The following is a 22,079-nucleotide window of genomic DNA, read 5'->3' as shown; positions in this document are numbered from 1 at the left end:
CCACGCCCCTCTCACTAGGTCTGTCCTGAGGATTCGCCTGCTCTACGCCCTGCCTCCTTGCACAGTCACATGATCGTGGCGTTACCCTTTCCTGTGGTGCTGTGTCCTTGCCGGGGAGAAACATGGCGCCTGCCGTGCTGAGACTTCTCAAGTGAGTCCCGCATCGTACCAGGGATATCAATAAACATGTCTGAGTTATCTGTTCTAAAAAGCGTGGTGCATGATACACCAAGGGGGTCACGGCTGCACGTAGTATTCTAGCGTTAGCTGACAGGTGTGGGAGTACTAAGGTGGGAGGATGTCTTTGAATAGTGCATGTAGTGAGATGTGAAGAGATTTTCTTGTGTTAGGATTGTGTTTTCATCAAGTAGTGGAGTTTGCGGTAACCCGTGGCAGCCAATGAGCGTTCACTTTATGCAGATTGATTGCCAAGATGGTCATACTGGTCGGATGCTGCACTTGTATACATTAAAGTGGCCACACGCATGTTCACAGATGGATTTATTTCCTGCTGCGGCTTTTGTATTTTGACAGCCACCCTGCTAGCTCTTAAAATCTCTGCCCAGCAGCCAGGGCCGGATTTGCTCTCCCTGCCACCCCAAGGTCAGGTTCCGCAATGCACCCCCTCCCCGCCAACTGACCCCCCCCCCCCCCAATCAACGGAGAATGGGCGGCGCGGTTAGTTATCACATTTTTTTTGTAGCTTGTTGCTTCCTTTTTTATTTTTGTATAATTTTCTTATTTTCCTTTTATTTTTCTTATTCTTTACATTTTTATTTTATTAATTTAATTATTATTTCTTTATTTTTTATCAATTTTTTTTTCACTTAATTTTTTTTGCTATCACACAGGAGAAAACACTTCCCTGTGTGATAGCAATTGGAGGTGACAAGTTCTCTTTATTGACCCTGTCACCTCCAAAACAGGAGTCCTAGCACTGTGCTAGAACTCCTGTCACAGCTGAGATGGGAAGAGCACAGCTCTCCCCTCTCTCTGTGTACATCAGCAGCAGGGACAGGGGACAGACTCGGTGGCCGGGGGGAGGACGGGACAGAGCCAGCAAAGAGAGGTATGTGGGGTGGGGGAGAGGGGAGGACGGATGGGAGCACACATTTTACAAGTGATTTCGTCAACATCGCCGCAATCACTTGTTAATGAGCGAGCGGATTCCCCCATAACTTACCGCCCTTAACTGTATGTTCTGGGCGTCGGGGGACTCCATGCCACTGCCGCCCCAAGGCCTGGCCTCAGTGGCCTTGTGGGAAATCCGGGCCTGCCAGCAGCTGCATCTGCTTGGATACAGTCTATAGTAGATGGCACTGGCACAAAGGATGGGTGATCGCTGAGTCCATGGGCCAAAGAAGAAGGGGGAGGAGTCGCAGCAATAATGATCATGGGGGGGGGGGCAAAAAAAAAAAAAGGCAGCACTTGCATTCAACAGAAAAGGTGGTCGCTTATCGGAACCCGCTAAGGGTCAGGATGAACACGTGAATAAATGTGGAGTCCTAAGGATCTGCTGCTTCACTCAGGTGAGGGACCACCAGAAACCGCAGTGTTCCTAGGAGCCTGGTGCCTCCCGGGGCTGTGAAACGCAGAGCACCGATGGCCGACAGTGGTGGCTGGGGTAATAGGTGGGCATGGCTAATGCGTTTTGGAGCTGCCTGCAGCTTATTTCTCAAAGCCGATTGGGCACTAGCCCGTAACCTCTTTGTACACAGGTGTGCTGTAATCATCCTGACCCTCCGTGGGTCTGACAAGACCTCATCTTTTCTTTTGAATGTAAGTTGATATGCCTTTTAATAAACTTGTTGGTTATGTGACAAGTGGCACACTGTTGGCACCTGACTGGATGCAGGCACTGTTCAGCTGACAATCTCCCCCACCCACTGCGATAGAGATATATATGTATATACGCAGTTCGACAAACATTGGGCGCCAGGTCGCAATTGCAACTAGAATTAGTGACCTGGCATGGCACAGCTGGGTTATCTTGTGTCTCCATTCCCCTGCCGCGTGATCGCGTTGCCCGGTAATTGAGGCCACGGCTTTGCGGCCTTCTGTAGGCCTATGCGTCCTGTGATCTGGCGCCATCTTGTAGTGGCCGTTGACCAGAAGAAAACCAGCAATGCTAATGGTGCTTCCTGCCTGTTTTACTGCCCTCCCATCTCCTCCCCAAAGTGGAGAAGAGAAGGAAGTGTTTGCAGCTGTCTTCTGGCGCTTTTTGACTAATGGTGAGTGTGGGGTGGCTGGTTTAAATAGCTTTTTTTTTAAAGTAATTTTCTAGCAAAAAAAAAAAAATGTACTTAGAACCCCCAAACATTTTATATTTTCTAACACCCTAGAAAATAAAATGGCTCGTCGTTGCAATACTTTCTGTCACACCGTATTTGCTCAGCGGTCTTACAAGCGCACTTGTTTTGGGAATTTTTTTTTTTTTATTAAAAAAATAAAACAGTTACGTTGGCACAATTTTTTTTTTTTTATATTGTGAAAGATAATGTTACCCCGAGTAAATTGATACCCAACACGTCACGCTTCAAAATTGTGTCCGCTCGTGGAATGGCGACAAACTTTTACCCTTTAAAATCTCCATAGGCGACATTTAAAAAATTCTACAGGTTGCATGTTTTGAGTTAGAGGAGGTCTAGGGCTAGAACTATTGCTCTCGCTCTACCAATCGCGGTGATACCTAACATGTGGTTTGAACATTGCTTTCATATGTGGGCGCTACTCACGTATGCGTTCGCTTCTGCACGTGAGCTTGACGGGGCTCCTAACTTTTTTTTAGCTGGCTCCTAGATTCCAAGCAAATTTGTCAAGCCCTGTATGTATGTATATATGTGTATATATGTGTGTGTGTGTGTATGTATGTATGTATGTATATATATATATATATATATATATATATATATATATATATATATATATATATATATATATATATATATTAAAAAAAAAAATTAATTTTTTTTTTTTATTATTATTTTAATCAAAGGCTGTCTGCTGGGAGGCAGCCAGCAGGGCCATCCATTTGAAGAAGGTTCAGCCAGTTCCTGATAAATTGGCTGAACTTTGTGTGTGGGTGACAAATTTAAAGAAGTGTGACTTTTTCCTTCACTATAATATCCCTCCACCAGCACTTACATACCGTATTTTCCGGCGTATAAGACGACTTTCTAACCCCTTAAAATCTTCTTGGGGGTCGTCTTATACGCCGGTAACCTAACCTTACCTTATCCTAAAGACATGCAGAATCGCGGCCGTATGTTTTTTCAAAAGCCGCGCCTCCTACATCTTCTGTTCCGTGATAGGCGGAACACTCAGCTTCCCAGGAGGCACTGTGGTCAGTGTCTGCCTATCACGGAGGCCCTCTCGTCCTGTGTTTAGTGTCCGCCTATCACGGAGGCCCTCTCGTCCTGTGTTTAGTGTCCGCCTATCACGGAGGCCCTCTCGTCCTGTGTTTAGTGTCCGCCTATCACGGAGGCCCTCTCATCCTCGGACGAGAGGGCCTCCGTGATAGGCGAACACTGAACACAGTGCCTCCTGGGAAGCTGACTGTTCCGCCTATCACAGAACAGAAGATGTAGGAGGCGCGGCTTTTGAAAAAACGTACAGTACGGCCGCGATTCTGCATGTCTACCTTAGGATAAGGTAAGGGAACAGCACAATGGAGGGGTAATGTAATGGGGCAACAGTCTGGCATGTAATGGGGCACAGTCTGGCATGTAATGGTGGCACCGTGAGGCGAGGCATGACTAGTAGGAAGGGGGTAGTCTTATACGGTGAGTATATCCCAAAACCAACATTTTGGCTGGAAAATTAGGGGGTCGTCTTATACGCCGGCAAATACGGTAGGTTTGTTCCCTGTAAGATCCCGCCTCCAGGACACACACTGGTCATATTCCTGTAGATCTCCTTCAGCATGGAGATTGGTCCTTCCTCACAGAGATCCCACCTCCAGCACGTACATTAGCCTTCCCCCTGTCTAGCTCCTGGAGGACACAGATTGGTCCAGTATACAGATTGGACTTTGCTCAGTGGGATTCTACCCCCAGCACACAGATTGGCCTTTCCCTGTACCATCCCACCTCCAGCACTTACATGGGTCCTTCCCCTGTACCACCCACCCCCCAGCAGACAGATTGGTCTTTCCCTTGTAAGATTTAATCTCTAGATCATAAACTGATCTATCATTCAGTTGGCAGTACCTAGCATGTTTGAACTTACCCCTTAGCGGCTGGTCAGCAAACAGTAGCTAGCACATGTTTGTTTACCCTTCTATGCCCAGTGCATGTATGTTAACCCCTCTTCTCCCAGTCTGTAGCGAAATTAGGATTATCCCTCACATTTATTCAGTGCATTGCTCCAACTATCAATCTCATCTATACTGACTGGTCAAGTGGTAATCTCCGCCCCACTCATTTCCTCTGTAAACATTCTCTGGCAACAAAGCTGTGCTGCATCTCCCACTTCTCCAGCAACACCTCAACTGCACTAAGACATTCCTGCTGTTCCATTCTGAATGCTTCCCCTCCACTATCTTTACAGTTTGCAGACCACCTCAGTGGAGGTGGTGTGGAGTGTGTGAGCAGCAATGTGGACTGCAGTACTGCTGACACACTTCCCTCCACTGCCCCATATAAAGATGCTTTTATTTCAGTTATTTCCTGAACACTGATTTTGACCTCTCTTCTGCTATAAAACCCCCTGTGTGAAGACCTTGGCTGTCATGCTGCTACTAGAGCAGTGTTTCTCAATTCCAGTCCTCAGGCCCCCCCAACAGGTCAGGTTTTCAGGATTTCCCTCAGATGAAAAGGCTGTGGTGATTACTAAGGCAGTGAAACTGATCAAATCACCTGTGCAAAATAATGGAAATCCTGAAAACCTGACCTGTTGGGGGGGCCTGAGGACTGGAATTGAGAAACACTGTACTAGAGTAAGTGTTGTAAATGACTGCTTACATTGATCTAGGGAGCACTTTCCCATCTATGATTAGGACTATGTACTTTATTAATGATTTTGTTGAAAATTATTGAAGGATCAGTAACCACCATTGGTAAGTCAAAAGATGAATTTTTCAGCAGTCCTTATCTCCCACTCCTCTCCTGCACATCCTACCCTCCACCCTTTTCTATTGTATATACAGACCAAAGTCATATCTTTTGTACTTTCCTGGACATCCTGTTTGGTGGCCTCTACATGCCTCTCCTGCACATGCTGTCATTCCATTCACGTGTATTGCCCCTAGGATACTGTATTGGCTTTCTTTGTTATATGTCCACATTTTTGATGGTGTACTTAAAATGATATAACAAAGCAGGACCTGCAAAATAAAAGGCTATATAATGTCCTGTCACTCATCCCTTCACTCTGTTCCTCAGCTATATGCTGTGGTTCCTTCTGCTGACCCCCATATTACTTGTCTTCTATTATGGAAAGAACCACAGAGCACAGCAGGGGACCAGACATCTGACAAACTTGTATGTGTGTCCATTGTGAAGAGGATATTGCTGTACAAGAAAGCAAAGTATAGACCAGCAGGCAGTGGGACAGGGTAATACGGTATAAAGCCTTCTTTTTGCATTTTCTGTTTTGTTACATCTTTGTTTTGAAGACATTAAAATCTTTTGTGTCAACTGATAAAATTCTCCTGCGTGCCCAGTAAAAATGTTATGACACATTTTAGCCACTGCATCGTTTTTCTGTTCATTAACAGATGTGGTCTTTTATGACACCTTATGCATAGACCACATGCACAAGTATGGCATACTTCCTGACACCTACAGTCCAAAGTGATGAGTAGTATTGAAGTGCCCTGTCAAAAGTAAACGGCTTGCCATTTCTGACCTTTCTCTAAAAATGCTATTTGCCTGGCTGCATATGGCTCTGCTACTGAGTCACTGAGCCATAATACGCTAGCATCAACTGAAAACTGAGTTTATCTGCATACTTCCAGGGCAATGAGAAAGTGTCAAAGCCAAAAAATTACCACTTTCAGCATAGGGAGGGGCAGTTAAAAAAAAAAAAAACCTTAACTTGTTGCTTTCCTTATTATTTCTTAAAGTACTGTATTTTTCGCTCTATAAGACGCACCTGACCATAAGACACACCAAGATTTTAGAGGAGGAAAACAAAAAAATATATATATTCTGAACCAAATGGTGTACTAAAATATTTACCAGTGCCCATGAAATGCAGCCTGACGTGTGCCAAAGAAGAGCCAGCAGAGCAGGTTGGCATATTTTAAGTGCATCTTATGGCCTGAAAAATACGGTAGTTGTAAAGGCAGAAGTTTTTTATTTTATTTTTTATCTTAATGCATTCTACGCATTAAGATAAAAAGCCGCCTGTGTGCAGCAGACACCCTAACACTTACCTGATGTCCACGACTGTCTCAGCCGTCTGAGATTCTGCTTCCTAATTGGCTGAGACTGCAGTGGCGCCATTGGCTCCCGCTGCTGTCAAAGTAAGCTAGCTAATCAGGGAAGAGAGGGGGTGGAGCTGAATCAGGGCTCAGTGTCTGAATGGACACAGGGAGCTGTGACTCAGCTTGGGTGCCCCCATAGCAAGCTGCTTGCTGTGGGGGAACTGAACAGAAGAGAGGGGCCAGGAGCACAGAAGAGGAGGATGTGGGCTGTTCTGTGCAAATCCACTGCAAAAGAGCAGGTAAGTATAACATGATTGTAAAGTCTTGTTGTTTCCCCTATAAAAATAACAATCACTTTAACTGTTCATATTCCTATGTACTTTTATTCCAGGTTCACCACAAAAGTTGCGGTGGCTGGAGGAGCTGTCTATGTAGCGTATGACTATGGCCTGCTGGGCAGTGGTACACAGGGAGAAGAAGCCCTGAAAAAGACTACAGCAGCTATACCTCCTGCTGTTCATGAATGGGCAGACTACTTTGGTTTGCAGGTACAGTATACTGGATCAGAAATTTTAACTAGCCATGCATAGTGCCGGTTGGGTATTGATGTGATTGGTCTTAACACTTGGACTTAAAGTATAATTAAAGGCAAACTACATTTTGTTTTGGATAGAATGGAGAGGGATTAGAACACCTGTTAAACATTTTTTTTTTCCTTATCATTCACCCTCTCATTTGTCATAACAGTTATAGTTGGTAAGGTTGAATAAAGACAACAGTCCACCCAGTTCTGTGTGTGTGTGTGTGTGTGTGTAAAAATAATTTCCCATATTCCTGTGTATTATTTTCTCTAAGATGAACGTCCAAGAGTCTTCTAAAACTATCCATACTTCCTGCCGCCACCACATATTGTGGAAGAGTTCCACATCTTTACCGCCCTGGCAGAGGAAAACCCCCTACACAGCGTAAGGTTAAATCGCTTCGCTTCCAGTCTCATCGTATGTCCTCTTACACTCTGTGAGACTGAACAGTTTCATACTTGCACTGGGATCACTGTTGCAATATTTGTATATCGATCTCATATCTCCTCTCAAGCGTCTCTTCTCCAAGAAGAATACATTTTGCGCTTGTTAGTCGTTCCTCATAATTGAGGTCCTCCAGTCCCCATGTTAATTTAGAAAAAACAAGGAATAGCCATAGCTTACTGGGGTGTATATAAGCTGGGAAGGCTCTGTATAAGAACAGACACGGCATGCCTCAGATTGCTGACTTACTGGTACGGTGTGATCCTGGTAATCAAAAGTAAAGCATACAAAAAAAAAAGGTGATGATGGAACTCGCCTAAAGTAATTACTGAGGACCATGCAGCTTAAGCCTAGGTTCACACTGCTGCGAATTCAAAATCGCGGTAAAATGCGCGATTTTACCGCGATTTCGCGGCCACGATTTTGCCGCGATTTTGGCCGCAATTTAATGTAAATCGCGGCCCGAAATCGCAAAAAGTAGTACAGGAACTACTTTTTGAAATCGTAGATGCAGCGTCGCACTGATTAGGACAGTGCCATTGCCGACAATTGCCACCGATTTGAGATGCGATTTGACATGTCAAATCGCATCTCAAATCGTTCCAAATCGTACCCAGTGTGAACCAGGGCTAAAGGTAAGGGATCCTAAATTACACAAATATCAAATGGTAGTACAAAAATCACTTAATAAAATTCCCACCACCCACACTTCCAGTCAAGATTAAAATGGACAACGGTGTCTGGTCAAGATGCAGCTGCATCATTCATATCCATGCACATATCAACATAACATCCCTGGGGTAATATGAAGAATATCACTATGGCGGAGTCAAATCACTATTTGGGCACCATAGATTAAAAATATTCCTGCAGATTTGGAGATGGTTGATCAAAAATTGGGGCTCGGAGTGCAGCAAAAGGACATCCTATGGCCACTGTGGATGGCAGCGGGTGCGGTTAGTTCGGTCTGGTCCCGTGGCAGCCTCAGGGGGCCTTGGTAAAGATGGATGCTGTGATGCTTGCAGAATGCAGATTCCACTGAGCATGTGCGGGTTTTTAAGCTGGTATTTTTGGTGACATCAATACGTCATCCACGTGGTGCCCTGTGCCTGGATTTTCCATTCACGGTGGCCATGGTGCCCAAATAGTGATTTCACTCTGCCACAGTGCTAGCCCAGGGATGCACATGCATCATTCATATATTCACATGCATCTTGACCAGACAACGTTGTCTATTTTAATCTTGACTAAGGTGTTGGTGGTGGAATTTTATTCAGTCACTTCCGGTCCGACGACGCGGCGTTGCGCTCCACGCTGAGGCTCACGCCGTCTCGATCAGCACTTCCTGTTCCTCCGTGGCCTTTCAGGGCGATAGTGTACGCCTAACTATGACCAGCTCCCCTGCTTGCAGAGGATTTCGTGTTGGATATTGATCGCTGCCATCTCCACTCTTTAGTGACACTGGACTAGATTGCTCCATATATGCCTTTTACTTCTTACACCATGTGAGTAGCCATTTGGCTGTGTGTTATACATACTCCCATTAAACTTTTTATGTTGCTGCACTTAGATTGGTGCACCTTCTCCTTCGTACTCCTAAATTAGACAGACGGACAAAAAAAAAAGCAAAAAAAAAAAACAGACTGGTTTTAATCCTCACTTACTCTACTCAAAATGTTACCTCTATGTTAACATAGCTTCCTTTTGCGACTAGTGGCTGCAAATATAGTCCTGTTTAAGCAGTGAGTGGCTGTTTAAGCTAGTTTAAATAGGGCTATGGACACTTCTTGTGAGGGGGCTAATTGGCCGAATGAATGGAATGAGTCAAATACTTTATACTGGGGGGAACGTTTTCTGCTTCTCCACTGCTGAACAGAGCAGTGAGGGGAGCAAAATAAAGGCAAGTTATATGCGGAGTGGTGGGAGCAAAGTAAGCTTAGTGCAATAAATTTATTGCTGCTGCAGTGGATTTGAGGATGAGTTGCTCCGCAATGTCTGTAATGATAGAGGTCAGTGAAGGCTTTTTTTAAAGATTTATTTACTGCTGAAATATCTAGGAGCCCAAATAATGGCTTACTTTTTGTAAATGTGCTATTTGTTTTGTTAGGATAGTATTCATTAGATGTTAAAATAAGATTTACAGGTTTACTTTGGACGAACCAATATGCTCTTCTAGAAAGCTGTTTTTCTGGAGTTTTCTCCTCTAGCTCCTTTCCTGATTGACGTGACAGCCAAAGCTTTAATTTAGCAGAACTTTATTATCTTGTGATATTAATAATTTGTGACACACTAAAACACTCAAATCTGTTTGTGTAAATTATTGCTGTAGCTTTAAAACGCAATCAAGTTTGCCATCATTACAATTCTGAATAAAAATGTGCAGGTTTATTGTATACAAAGTAAAAGCAAATGTCACCCAGAACATTTATTGTATTCTTTGCATCATGGGGATTAATGGGGAGATATTTTTATTTTTTATTTTTTTTTAATTCAAGATTTATATTTTTTTAAGATTGACTTTTTATTTTGTTAGATGTACTGACAGATTTAGATGCACTACAACTCAAAGATTAACAATGCTGCTGTACCTCTGTGCTCCTTCATCCAAAGTGGGGGCATGCAAATCCAGGAGGTGTGTTACTATCTAGATCCTTAGGTAAAAACAGAATGAAAGCATGAAAAACTAATGCAGCCATCACATCTAGGGATTGGTAAACTGCAATACAGTATATTACATATTTTTTTGTTTTGGGTTTAATCATGCTTTAACTTTTGTCAGTTCAGTAAAGGCAACATGTACCAGTTGATAAAAAAGATGGTTTATACTTTGTGTTTCAAAACACTTGCAATTAGTGCATACTTTTGTGGGGGAAATCGGTTAGCCCTTGTGGACAACCAACATCTTAGATGCGAGAGTTTGGGTGGTCAGTTCCAGGGGCAACTGGCTAGAATTTCATTCCCAGTACCCTACAGGTCTTTACTTTCAACCTGCCTGTATCAACACACGGATTAGCAGATCTCAAACGTTTTCACACCCTTGTTTTCTCTCACCTTGACTATTGCAATTCCCTCCTTTTTGGCCTACCTCTACGCAAGCTATCCCTCTCTTCAGTCTATCATGAATGCCCCTGCCAGACTCATCCACCTTACCAACCGTTCAGTGTCTGCCACCCCTCTCTGCCCATTTTTCCACTGGCTTCCCATTGCCCAATGAATAAAATTCAAAACGCTAACAATTGCATACAAAGCCCTTTAACAACTCTGCTCCATGCTACATCACCAATCTTCTTTCCAAATTCACCCAAACCATCCTCTCTGCTCCTTCTAAGACCTCCTGCTCTCTAGCTCCCTTGTCTCCTCCCATGCTCGACTCCAGGACTTCTCCAGAGCCTCTGGAACTAACTACCCCAAATCTGTCTGGTTATTTCATACTCTGTTCTCTTTTAGGCAATCCCTGAAAACTCCTCTCTTCAGGGAGGCCTATACTGCTTTCAGCTAAGAACCAAATCTTCTACTTCCCTCATCAGTTATTTGTTTCAACAGCCCCTCCCTATTAGATTATAAGCTTGCAAGAGCAGGGCCCTTCTAACCCTCTAATATTGAATTGTACTGTTGCTGTATTGCCTCCCATTATATTGTGCAGCGCTGCACAATATGTTGGCGCTATATAAATCCTGTATAGTATTTTAATCTCTCTATGCAGCCCTGGTGGATTTTCTGAAGCAGGGTGTAATTGCCCTAGTTCCTGTGGTGGAATGGTTCCAGGGGTTCTACTCCAACCTGTTCAGTTTCCAAACCAAAATGGTCCTCCACTCCATCCTGGATCCTAAGGTTTTAAATGTCTTTATTCTGGCCTAGAAATTCTGCATGGAAACCACAAAATCTGCCATAGCCTCCCTTCATTTTAGGAGATTCTTTTGATTTTTGTTCCACAGACTGCTGGCTTTACATTCTTTTTGATCATGGCTTTTAAATGGGGTGTTTCCTATGTGGCTTCCCCAGTGCACCATCTTGTGATTCTTTGTCATCTGAATTTGGTTCACTTTGAAAATCGCCTCTTGAAACCCATCAGGAGAATTTCCCTTTCTGCTGTCGATCACAAATTTGCTGTTCTTGTTGCCATCACCTCTGAGATGGTGGCTAAACATTCTGGTCTTGAACAAGGCGGTGTTGAGGCCTTCTTTTCTTAAAGTCGTTTTTAGCCTTTTACCTCAGCCAGAACATCATTCTTCCCCCTTTTTTTTTTTTTTCTTCTCTGGCTCCAATTGGTCAGAAGGAGATCTCCCTCCATTACTTGGATGTAGTTTGCTGTGTGGGTTCGCTTCCCACGCATTAAAGCTGCACGGTTAATCGTTAAAAAATCGATCCCTCACAAACTTTAAAGTGGAGTTCCACCCAAAAGTAGAACTTCCACCCCCATGCCCCTCTCCAGTAACACATTTGGCACCTTTTTGGGGGAACACATTTTCTGTTTGCCAGCCTCCAGTCCTCATGTAGTTAACAAATAAATATAATCGGACTATTTGAAATCCCGTGTCCTTCAGTAAAGTGGATTTTTCGGTAAGCACAAAAAAAAAATCACATTCCGGATAATGGCTCCACTTGCATTTTAGTGAACCAACTTGCAGTGCGTTAATGCATGCAGTTACACCTTGCAATGGTGTGAATCTGACCCAAGTCTGTGTAGGCTGTTCTACATAAAGCTACTCTCACTTGCTTACCAGAGTAGGGAGGTGCTTGGGGATGAGCACATTGTTAGTTCTTGAGAGGTGGGAGGTCTGCCACACAGAGAAATAATTGCAGGTTCAGAAAATAGTGCCACAGTATTCAGCTGCTGACTATCGGAACAATAGATTTATTTATTTCTTAACCGGTATATCGTTCCAATTTTAGTGTTTTGTTTGCAGGTTTTTTTTTTTTTTCTTTTTTTGTTCTATCACGTTGCCTTCTGGAACTGCAAATCATGCTTGAGCAATCTTTTTTGAATCTTTTAAAATACTTTTAGTGATAATTACATTTTGTATATATATATATATATATATATATTATACATTTTTTTTACCATTTCAGTTGCCACAAGGATTTGTGCCCCTGTGATACTTGCTTACATTAAAATAGGTAGATGGCTTTTGAAATGTCCAGCAGATACATCATTGGAAGAAGATACAATGACTGCTGCTACTCTATGCAGTATGTTTGGAATTCAATCTGTTTCAGGATGCACATCAGAAATCTGTTAATCTCTTGTCTGTGCATGGTGTACTGACACAGTAAAGATGCTTAATATTAGTAATGCAACAACCTATGTCTATGGTACTTTTACTCATCTATATATATAATTTTGTAAACATTCTGTTTGCTTTACATCAAGAGAAAAATAGTAAATATGATTTATATATTTCCTTTTACAGCTTCCATCTACACCGAAGCTGGACTTTTCCGTTGGCGAGTCATGGAATTGGGGTAAAAATTTCCTTGGAGTTTCTTTACAATGCATGCAGTAGTTGTCTTGTCCATTTTGTTAAACCGTTATATAATATTTTATCTGCCTCAATCTTGAAAAGTATCTATATACAGAATAAGCCTGCTTACTTTGCAGAAAAAGAAAAAATTCAGACCCTCGAACGAGGGTGTGTGTTTTTTTTTTTTTTTTTTTTGGATTAATGATGCATACATTTTTTGGATTAATGATGCATACATGTTAAGTATTACCTATTATAAAGGTGCTAATACACAGTGCAAAAATTAGGTTATATTAAACTCTTTTTAGAAAGTAAAAATTCCATTGTGCGTTATTTATTTTTACATTAAGACCGAGAGAGGTTTCTATGAAAAGACATTGAGGCTTCTAATGCTGGCTCATTATGCAAAATTCAGTACTCTTGCCTATCATTTTAGCCATCCTGATTCAATAGTTTAAGATATTTATGCCTAGTAGTACTAGTACACATGATGAGAAAATCGGATGAAAAATACCGCGATTGGAGCAATCGTATAATGATCGAATTGTTGGTACACAGCTTTCGAGAGCCGATCACGACAGTTCATGCAAAACACGAGTAACCAAGGCTGCGCATGCTCAGAAACGAAAGCATATGATACATCACATCATCAGGAAGTTTTATTCTGTCTCACGAAAATTTTTAGAACTCTAGTAAACTATTAGTTTTCGATATGAGACTAGCACGCAAAAAAAAAAAACATTTGTCCGATATTTTCATTGTGTGTATGAGGCTTAAGGCTGGTTACACATAGGCCAAATATCGGCTGGTTCAATAGGAGCTGGCCAACATTGTCAGTATGTATAGCTGTCTTTATCACAGAAGCCTGTCTAACAACCGGCTTTTGACAAAGGGACATGCTGGAAAACCAGCATCTGATCAGCGGTCACAATGACTTTGAGTGCTTATCGGTGTGTATTTTGCAGGGGTTTATCACCCTGTCAGAACACAAAGGCACAGCAGGGGATAATGCCACACTAACATCGCATGTGTTACTATGGGGATTTTTTGGTTCTGGCTGTCCTGGTGTTCTATCGGGTTAAGGTCAGGACTCTGAGCAGACCAGTCAAGTTCCTCCACCCCAAACTCGCTCATCCGTGTCTTTATGGACCTTGCTTAGTGCACTGGTCCAAATAATTTGGTGGAGGGGGAATTATTATGGCGTGGGGTTGTTTTTCAGGAGTTGCGCTTGGCCCCTTAGTTCCAGTGAAAGGAACTCTTAAGGTGTCAGCATACCAAGACATGGGAAAAGTTTGGAATGGCCCCTTCCTTTTCCAGATAAAGGTCCATAAACGTATGAATAAGTGAGTTTGGGGTGGAGGAACTTGAACTGGCCTGATCTTGACCCGATAGAACACCTTTTGGGATGAATTTGAGCAGAGACTGTGAGCCAGGCATTCTTATCCAACATCAGTGCCTGACCTCATAAATGTGGAAGAATGGTCAAACATTCCCATAGACACACTCCTAAACCTTGTGGACAGCCTTCCCAGAAGAGTTGAAGCTGTTATAGCTGCAAAGGTTGTGCGAACTTAAAGCTGCGGTTCACCCTAAAAACAAATTTCTAACATTAGAGCCAGCATACTAAGGACATTTACTGTATGCAGGTCTTTTTTTTTTTTTTATTTTTTTTTTTATTTCTCCGTACATACCGTTATATTCTGATTTTGTCCAGGGCTTCCGGGTTCTGATGACTGCGGGACTGGTCGTTCCTATCCCTGCCTCGGGGTTCTGATGACTGCGGGACTGGGCGTTGCTATCCTTGGATTACATGATTAACGGCTTGTGAAACCGTTCCCCTGTCGCACAACGCGCATTACCAGATTTCCGCAAATAGCCGAGCTGCGAGTCGGAACTATACGGCACCTGCGCAGTCAGCTCTACACGGCAGGCGCCGTATATTGCCGACTGGCAGCTCGGCTATTTCCGGAAATCTGGTGACGCGCGTTGTGCGACAGGGGGAACTGTTTCACAAGCTGTCAATCATGTAATCCAAGGATAGGAGCGCCCAGTCCCGCAGTCATCAGAACCCGGAAGCCCTGGACAAAATGACAATATAACGGTATGTACGGCAAAAAAAATGACCTGCATACAGTAAATGTGCTTGGTATGCTGTATGTAATGTTCAAGAAAAATTTTTGGGTGAACCCCCGCTTTAATATTGATCCCTTCGGACTAAGACTGGGATGCCATTAACCGCTTGCCGTCGTTAACGATATTTGTCTTCAAACAGCCGATGTATGGCAGCAGCTATCTGCCATAACCCCGGTATCATCCTCTTCAGCATATATGTACATCGCTCTAAGGCAGTTTCTCTTACCCTGCTGCTCCAAAAAGCCTCATTCCCACGTGGAGGGTGTGAGCATTGTATGCAAACAGATATTTAGAAAAAAAGAAGGTTGGACATCCACACTCTTGTGCAATTTCTTTAAGTGCCGGATACAAAGGTGAACTACAGGTATCGGCTTACATGTTTCACACCAAGGTCGGGTGCTTACTCATAGCTCTTCTACCATATCTTATCTTCTTCCGCCTTTTTTTTATATATGCATTTTAGTGTAAATGTGAGATCTGAGGTCTTTTTGACCCCAGATCTCGAATTTAAGAGGACCTGTCATGCTTTTCTTTTTTTTCTTTTTTTTTTTTCTCTATTGCAAGGGATGTTTACATTTTTTTTTTTATAAAGAACATTGTGAAAGGTAGTTAAACGAGAAGAAAATAAATGAATGAATACGCCCCGTCCTGCCGAGCTCGCTTGCAGAAGCGATCGCATACGTGAGTAGCGCCCTCATATGACACTAGACCTCCTCTGTAACTCTAGACCTCCTCTGTAACTCTAAACGTGCAACCTGTAGAAATATTTAAGGGTAAAAGATTGTCGCCATTCCACGAGCGGGTGCAATTTTGAAGCTTGACATGTTTGGCTATTGATTTATTTGGCGTAACATTATCTTTCACAATATAAAAAAAAAAGAAAAAGGGCTAACTTTGCTGTTTTTCTTTTTTTTTTTTATAAATATATATATTTTTTTTTTTATCAAAATACGGTGTGACAAAGTAATGCAACGACCTCCATTTTATTCTCTAGGGTGTTAGAACATGAGATTTGGCGTTTGCAAGTTGAAAACAATTATTTTTTTTTGAATGAGAGATAAAATCATGTGACAAGTAAATTGCTTTTTATTTATGTAATCTAGAGTGACAGAGCATGAGCCCTTTCACGCTGCGCTTTACCGTCAGATTTGCGAGAGGGGGCTAAAACCGCCCGCAATGCGCAGCTACAGCGGCGTTTTGCCAGCGTAAGGGCTGACTTTTTCTAACGACCTGCCAGCGCAACGCTATACCTCAGGCTTTCACACTGGAGTGAATAGAGCAGCTGTTTTAGGGCGGATTGCAGGCGCTATTTTTAACGCTATAGCGCCTGCAAAATGCCCTCAGTGTGAAAGGGGTCTTACTGTGTGACTCTAAGCTGAGCATCTGACTAATACTTTTTCTTGCAGCGTTCAAAGCTCATCTACTTGTGCAGTCCAAATCTGTTTGTATTTAACCAGGCAAGCAGCATCTATGCAGATTTGATTTTTGTGCACAATCGGGGTTGAAACACTTGGTGAAACTTTAGGTCCATGAGTCTTAATTCAGAAGATATGAAATAAACATTTTATAAACCTTTCCAGCAAACCATATATACTGTGCATCAGCTGTTCAGAACTGCGACTAATTCTGTACCTGTCCTCTTGTTTTTTTAGGGGTGCAGAAGTCTGTCTCTGCTCTCTCATCTGCACCAACCAAAGTTTGTGAGTACACAGCGGATGGCTGGAAGTATATAAAAGACTCAGTGAAGTGATTCCCTCTGTATATAAGAAAAAATAAACTTTATTTATACATTTTATTTTCTCTTTTGTATGATTTGAATTGCATATTTTGTGTGTGTGTGTGTGTGTGTGTGTGTGTGTGTGTGTGTGTGTGTGTGTGTGTGTGTGTTTTTTTATGTGTATTTGACTGACTTTGCAAGGATGTTTGAAAAATAAAATTTGTGATTTCAGGACACAAATTTGATCTGAGGACTGATATTGGTGATTTTAATAGGTGGTGCTGCAGCTACGATCTATGCATATTTCTGATTATCCATATTTGGGGCAAAATGAGGTTAAATGATTTCTGTGCTACCTTTTTTAAAGAGGAACTCCAGGCAAAGCAGCTAAATTTTAAAAAAAATACACTTTTTTAAAAGAGCAATAATCATATTTAGTCTATTGCTAATAATATTGATGATTTCCATGTAAAAATGTTTTTCTCACTGGTTTCCTGCATGCTGTCATATTCACTTTGGGCAAGTGAACAAGACCAGAGTGGATGTGGTATACTTGGGTTTTACAAAAGCGTTTGACACCACACGGCCAATGTGTAAGGTAAAGTTTACAGGCTTGAAAAAATTATTTTGTAAATGAATAGAAAACTGGCCAAAAGACAGAATTCAGAGTAGTGGTTAATGATTCATAAGCCTAATGCACACGATCGGACTTCCATCAGACTTTTCCGTTGATTTTTCTTCCGGAGGGGCGTTGGTCGTGAACTTGTTATGCATACACACGGCAAGACTTTTTCAGCCAACTTTCACCAAATCACGTGGTTTTTCAGCTCTTTACCACCACCCTGTGGGCAACTTCTGCTATTGTTGTCTGATCTTTAGCATTAGTTCTGAGCATACGTGTTTGTTCTTTGAATTTTAGTACGATGGACTTGTGTACACACGATTGGATTATGCGCCACTGGTCATTTGTTGTTGGAAAGTTTGTCTGTTTTCACAGTGAACATTTGTCTGATGAAAAAACGTAAAAATTTGTCCGATGGAGCATACACACGGTCGGATTATCCGATCAAACAGGTCCGTCGGACAATTGTCAAAAAGTACGATCGTGTGTATGGGCCTTTACTCAGTGTTGCGACCCTTTATTTATATATATATATATATATATATAAATAGTGTGTGTGTGTGTGTGTATTTTAACCCCTAACTATTTCTACACTGCCTCCCCCCCACTACGCCATCTCCTCTTGCAAATCTACTCTCCTCTCCCCCCTTCAACCTCACTTCATAATCTTAATTTCACCATATTTCTTTGTTGACTTAAATTTTTTTCACGCTTCCCACCTCTCTAAGAACCCCTCTCTTGTATCTTCGTAGCAATGTCTTAGATATTGCGGATCTCGTCTATTTTATCGAACCAATCGCCTATCTTTGGGCTCTAAACTTTTTTGGAATCAAACTTTTTGCGGCATTGATCATGTGTATTATTACGTTTTTATATTCATTTATCGGGATATCTACTCCATGAAATAAACATGTCCAAGGTTCCTCTGGTAAAGCTATCTTGGTGATCTCTTTGATATAGCTTAGCACTTACTTCCAATAGGTCACTATCTTGTGGCATCCCCACCATATGTGGGCCATAGTTCCCACCTGACCACACCTCCGCCAACACTCCATTGTCTGCCCCATTTGTTACTTCCCTAGTGTGGCGGGAGTTCTATACCACCTAGATATGCATTTGTAATTCATTTCCATCATCTTGTTGTTGATCCATGCACAAGTTGCAAGATTTTTCAAATGATGTTAAATTCTTTCCTCTTCCTAGCGGGTAGGGTAGCGCCTCTATGAAATGCTTAAGCTGGAAGTACCGCCATTCATTTAAATCCATCAAATCTTTTTTTCTTTTTTTCTTTTTTTAATACTTGTAGAGTGCATATTCTTCCCCCCTTGCATTATATCCAGTAGTTGTAAGGTTTTTTTTTTTTTTTTTTTTATATCCAATTCCCTCCCATTAAATTTTTCCCGGGTGCAAAATAATTTCCTTTAGTGCCATCAGTGGTGAATTATATTTCCATTTACTTTTCTTATGCACATTATCCCAACTTTTTAATACTGTCTGTGTAAGTGTATGTGTATTGGCCCCCAGTGACCTATATTGTGGAGGTGTCCATATGTCATTTCCTAATTGTGTATTGGCCAGGCCAGCACATGTTCTTTATTGACCCATCTTTTTTCATTTGATATTTTCACACATTCTACCAGCCGCGTTAACAATACTGCCTCATGGTATTTTTGAAAATCACTCAGTCCCCCTTGATTTAAATTTTTTTTTTCTTCTTTCTGCAGTGTCGTCAATGCTATTCTAGGTTTCCTATTGTGCCATATTAATTTTGTGATGAGTGTTTTTTTAATACCCTAAAATATACTTGGGGTATGCGTATGGGGAGCATCTGAAACTTGTACATGATCTTTGGAAGTATTCTCATCTTTAAGGCGTTAATCCTACCTGTCCATGAGATAGGACGTACTTCTATTCTCTTTAATTTCTTCCAATAATGGGATATAGTTTGCTTGATATAGTTTCTTTGGTGAAGCCGTTAATTTAATCCCCAAATATTTAATTTCTGTCTCTCTCCAAGGAAATGGACTTCTTGTTGTAAAATGTTTGATTTTATATTTAATATCTCCAACTTATGCTCTTCTTCTCCTACCCTAAAGCCCATATATCCGCCCCGCACCATCGCCAGCAATGGTTCCTGTCGCGTTCCATTTTTCATCTCGAAGTGGGATGATAATATTCCATTAACTCTTACCATGGTCCTAGGCCCTTTATATAATGTCTGTATCCACTGCATCATTCTAGGGCCTATTCCCATGCTCTCCAATGTATTCCTCATGATAACCCAGTCTACCCTGTCAAACGCTTTTTCGGCATCTATTGACAGGAGTAGACCAGGGACCCTTCCCACTCTAATTTTCTGGAGGAGTAGAAGTGTTCAAGGGTCAATATTTCTTTGAACCTTTTCAAATATAATTTTGTGTACCCGTCTGGGCCAGGACTTTTTTTTTTCTGCTGCGGATTCTTTTAATGCTTGGTTGATTTCCTCTTTTTGTTATGGGCCTTTCAAGTGCTAATGCTCTTTCTTCAGTCATTTGGGGGATCCTGGCTTTTGTTGGATATTCTTACATCCCCCTTTTTTTTTTTTTCCCCCCCTCCCTAATCCACCCTGTTTTACTGAATATAATTGTTCAGAGAACTAGCAGAAGACCTTCACGATGTCCTTTGTGTTGTGGACCATTTCCATATATATATATATATATATATATATATATATATATATATATATATATATATATATATATATATATATATCACAAATTGTTTTTTCCTTGCTAGGCACCTACTGTTATTTCCCCATTGATATCATCTTTCCTTCACGATCTTATTATACGTTTTCTTTATTTCGTACTCTGTAATAGTTCCTGTTCTTGTCCTCCCGCTCTCTTATGTCTCTGTTCTAACTGATATATTTCTTCTTACTTTTTCCCCCTTTTTTTTTTTCTTTTATATTCTTTTTCGTTTCTTTCAGGCACCCAGCGAGATCAGGATCCCCCTTATGTAGGCTTTGTGGGCCTCCCACAGAGTATTATCTGCCATCTCGCTGGTTCCGTTTGTACTAAAATATTGTTCCAATTCTTTTTTTCACTAGCTCCTCTCCTTGCTTATCTAATAGCTCTTCATTTAACATCCAGGAGTATTGTCTCTGAGTTTCAGGTATCTTAATTTTCATAGTCATTGGTCGATGATCAGATATAGTCGTTATTCAATGTTTGTAGAAATCACCAAATCTAACATCCTATGCTCTATCATCCAGTAATCTATCCTAGTGTACGTCCCATGCACAGGGGGGGAAAAAGGTAAAGTCTTGTACCTTTTTAGGATGTTGTATTCTCCATAGATTTACCAATTGGTGGCTATGTAATTTATGTTTGATTTGCCTTCAGCTGGACTTTCCTTGTCGCCTGTATACGTGACGTTCTATCTTGTTTTGGATCCATGCAGAAGTTTAAATCCCCCGCCATAAACACTTTCCCCTTTTTAAACTCTGAGGCCCTGTACACATGTCCGAGAAACTCGACGGGCAAAACACATCGTTTTGCTCGTCGAGTTCCTTGTGAAGCCGCCGAGGATCTCGGCGGGCCAACTTTTCCCATTGACTAACGAGGAAATAGAGAACATGTTCTCTTTTTGGCCCGACGAGATCCTTGTCGGTTTCCTCAGCGAAAAGTGTACACGCGGTTTTCTCGGCAGAATACGTCTCCCATCGAGGTTCTGGCTGAATTCTGCCGAGAAACTCGGTCGTGTGTACGAGGCCTGACAGTTTTTCCAGTACTCTCCCCACATATCTTGTTGGGTCTCTATTAGGGCAGTATATTTTGGCGAGTGTGCTTTCTATTCCCATCAACTTCCCCCTAAAGAAGATATATCTTCCCCCCCTGAGTCTGTCAGTCTGTCCTCCAAGACAAACCTAACTCCTCTACTTATGCCAATTGCTACTCCCTTTGCCTTATTGGTCATTGAATCTCCGTAATACCAAGTTGGAAGTCGGTGGGAATACAACTTCACATTTGTTTCATGGGACAGGTGTGTCTCCTGTAAAAAGACTACCCCTGCTCCATGATGTTCAATTTCTTTTAAAATGTTGTCTTTTTGTAGGGGGTATTCAACCCTCGAACATTATATGTGAAAAATGTAACAATCATCTTAATATACCATCTTTACTTCTTCTTTTTTTTTTTTTCACTGGATTGAGTGGTCCATGTTCTATCTTAGAACGTGGTGAATTTCCAAATAGGTATTTTTTTTCCATGAGGTTGCCATCCTGCCCCCCACCCATAACTCCTATGCCCTCTCCCACCCCTTGCTGGTTCCTAGCTCGTGTTTGAACTCCTCCATTTTCCCTTTCACAAGCTATATTTTTCCTGCTGGGGTGTTACTCCAACCGTGGCCTCCGCAACCTGTCCCCCCGCCGCCCATCCCTCGCACTGGATAAGAAGCGGGGGAGAGAGCGGCTGTTCATCACCCAGGACTTATCCGGATTGCTTGGTTCGTTTCATCCTCCCGATCCCACTCTTATTACAGTAATTTTATTCTATAGTTATTTCATGATTTTCTCCCCCTCCTCTTTCTAGGCTACCATCTTCCCCCCCCCCCCCCCTGCATCCCCATCCCTCTCCAACTCTTAGTCCATTGCGGTATGTCCATCTTTGGTGTTTGTTTCTTTACAAAAAAAATTGAATTCCTCCGGAAACTTTAACCTCACAAATCTACCGTCCTTTTGGGCAACCAGGGATGCCGGAAACCCCCCAACTAT

At 42.0% G+C, this 22,079-nt stretch overlaps 1 protein-coding gene across 1 annotated transcript; it reads left to right on the top strand.

Moving 5' to 3' along the window:
* The first annotated feature begins 2 nt into the window (after nt 1-2).
* On the top strand, nt 3-16,782 carry MICOS13 (mitochondrial contact site and cristae organizing system subunit 13). Its single transcript, XM_040321701.1, has 4 exons — nt 3-151; nt 6,759-6,915; nt 12,804-12,855; nt 16,640-16,782. The coding sequence occupies exons 1-4, from the start codon at nt 123-125 to the stop codon at nt 16,735-16,737; spliced, it is 336 nt and encodes a 111-aa protein (XP_040177635.1). The 5' UTR covers nt 3-122; the 3' UTR covers nt 16,738-16,782.
* Nucleotides 16,783-22,079: the final 5,297 nt, after the last annotated feature.

Source organism: Rana temporaria, chromosome 1 (genome assembly GCF_905171775.1).
Source record: "Rana temporaria chromosome 1, aRanTem1.1, whole genome shotgun sequence".
NCBI lineage: Eukaryota > Metazoa > Chordata > Amphibia > Anura > Ranidae > Rana > Rana temporaria.
Note: the sequence above shows the minus strand (reverse complement) of the source record. Positions and strands in the feature narration are given on the sequence as shown.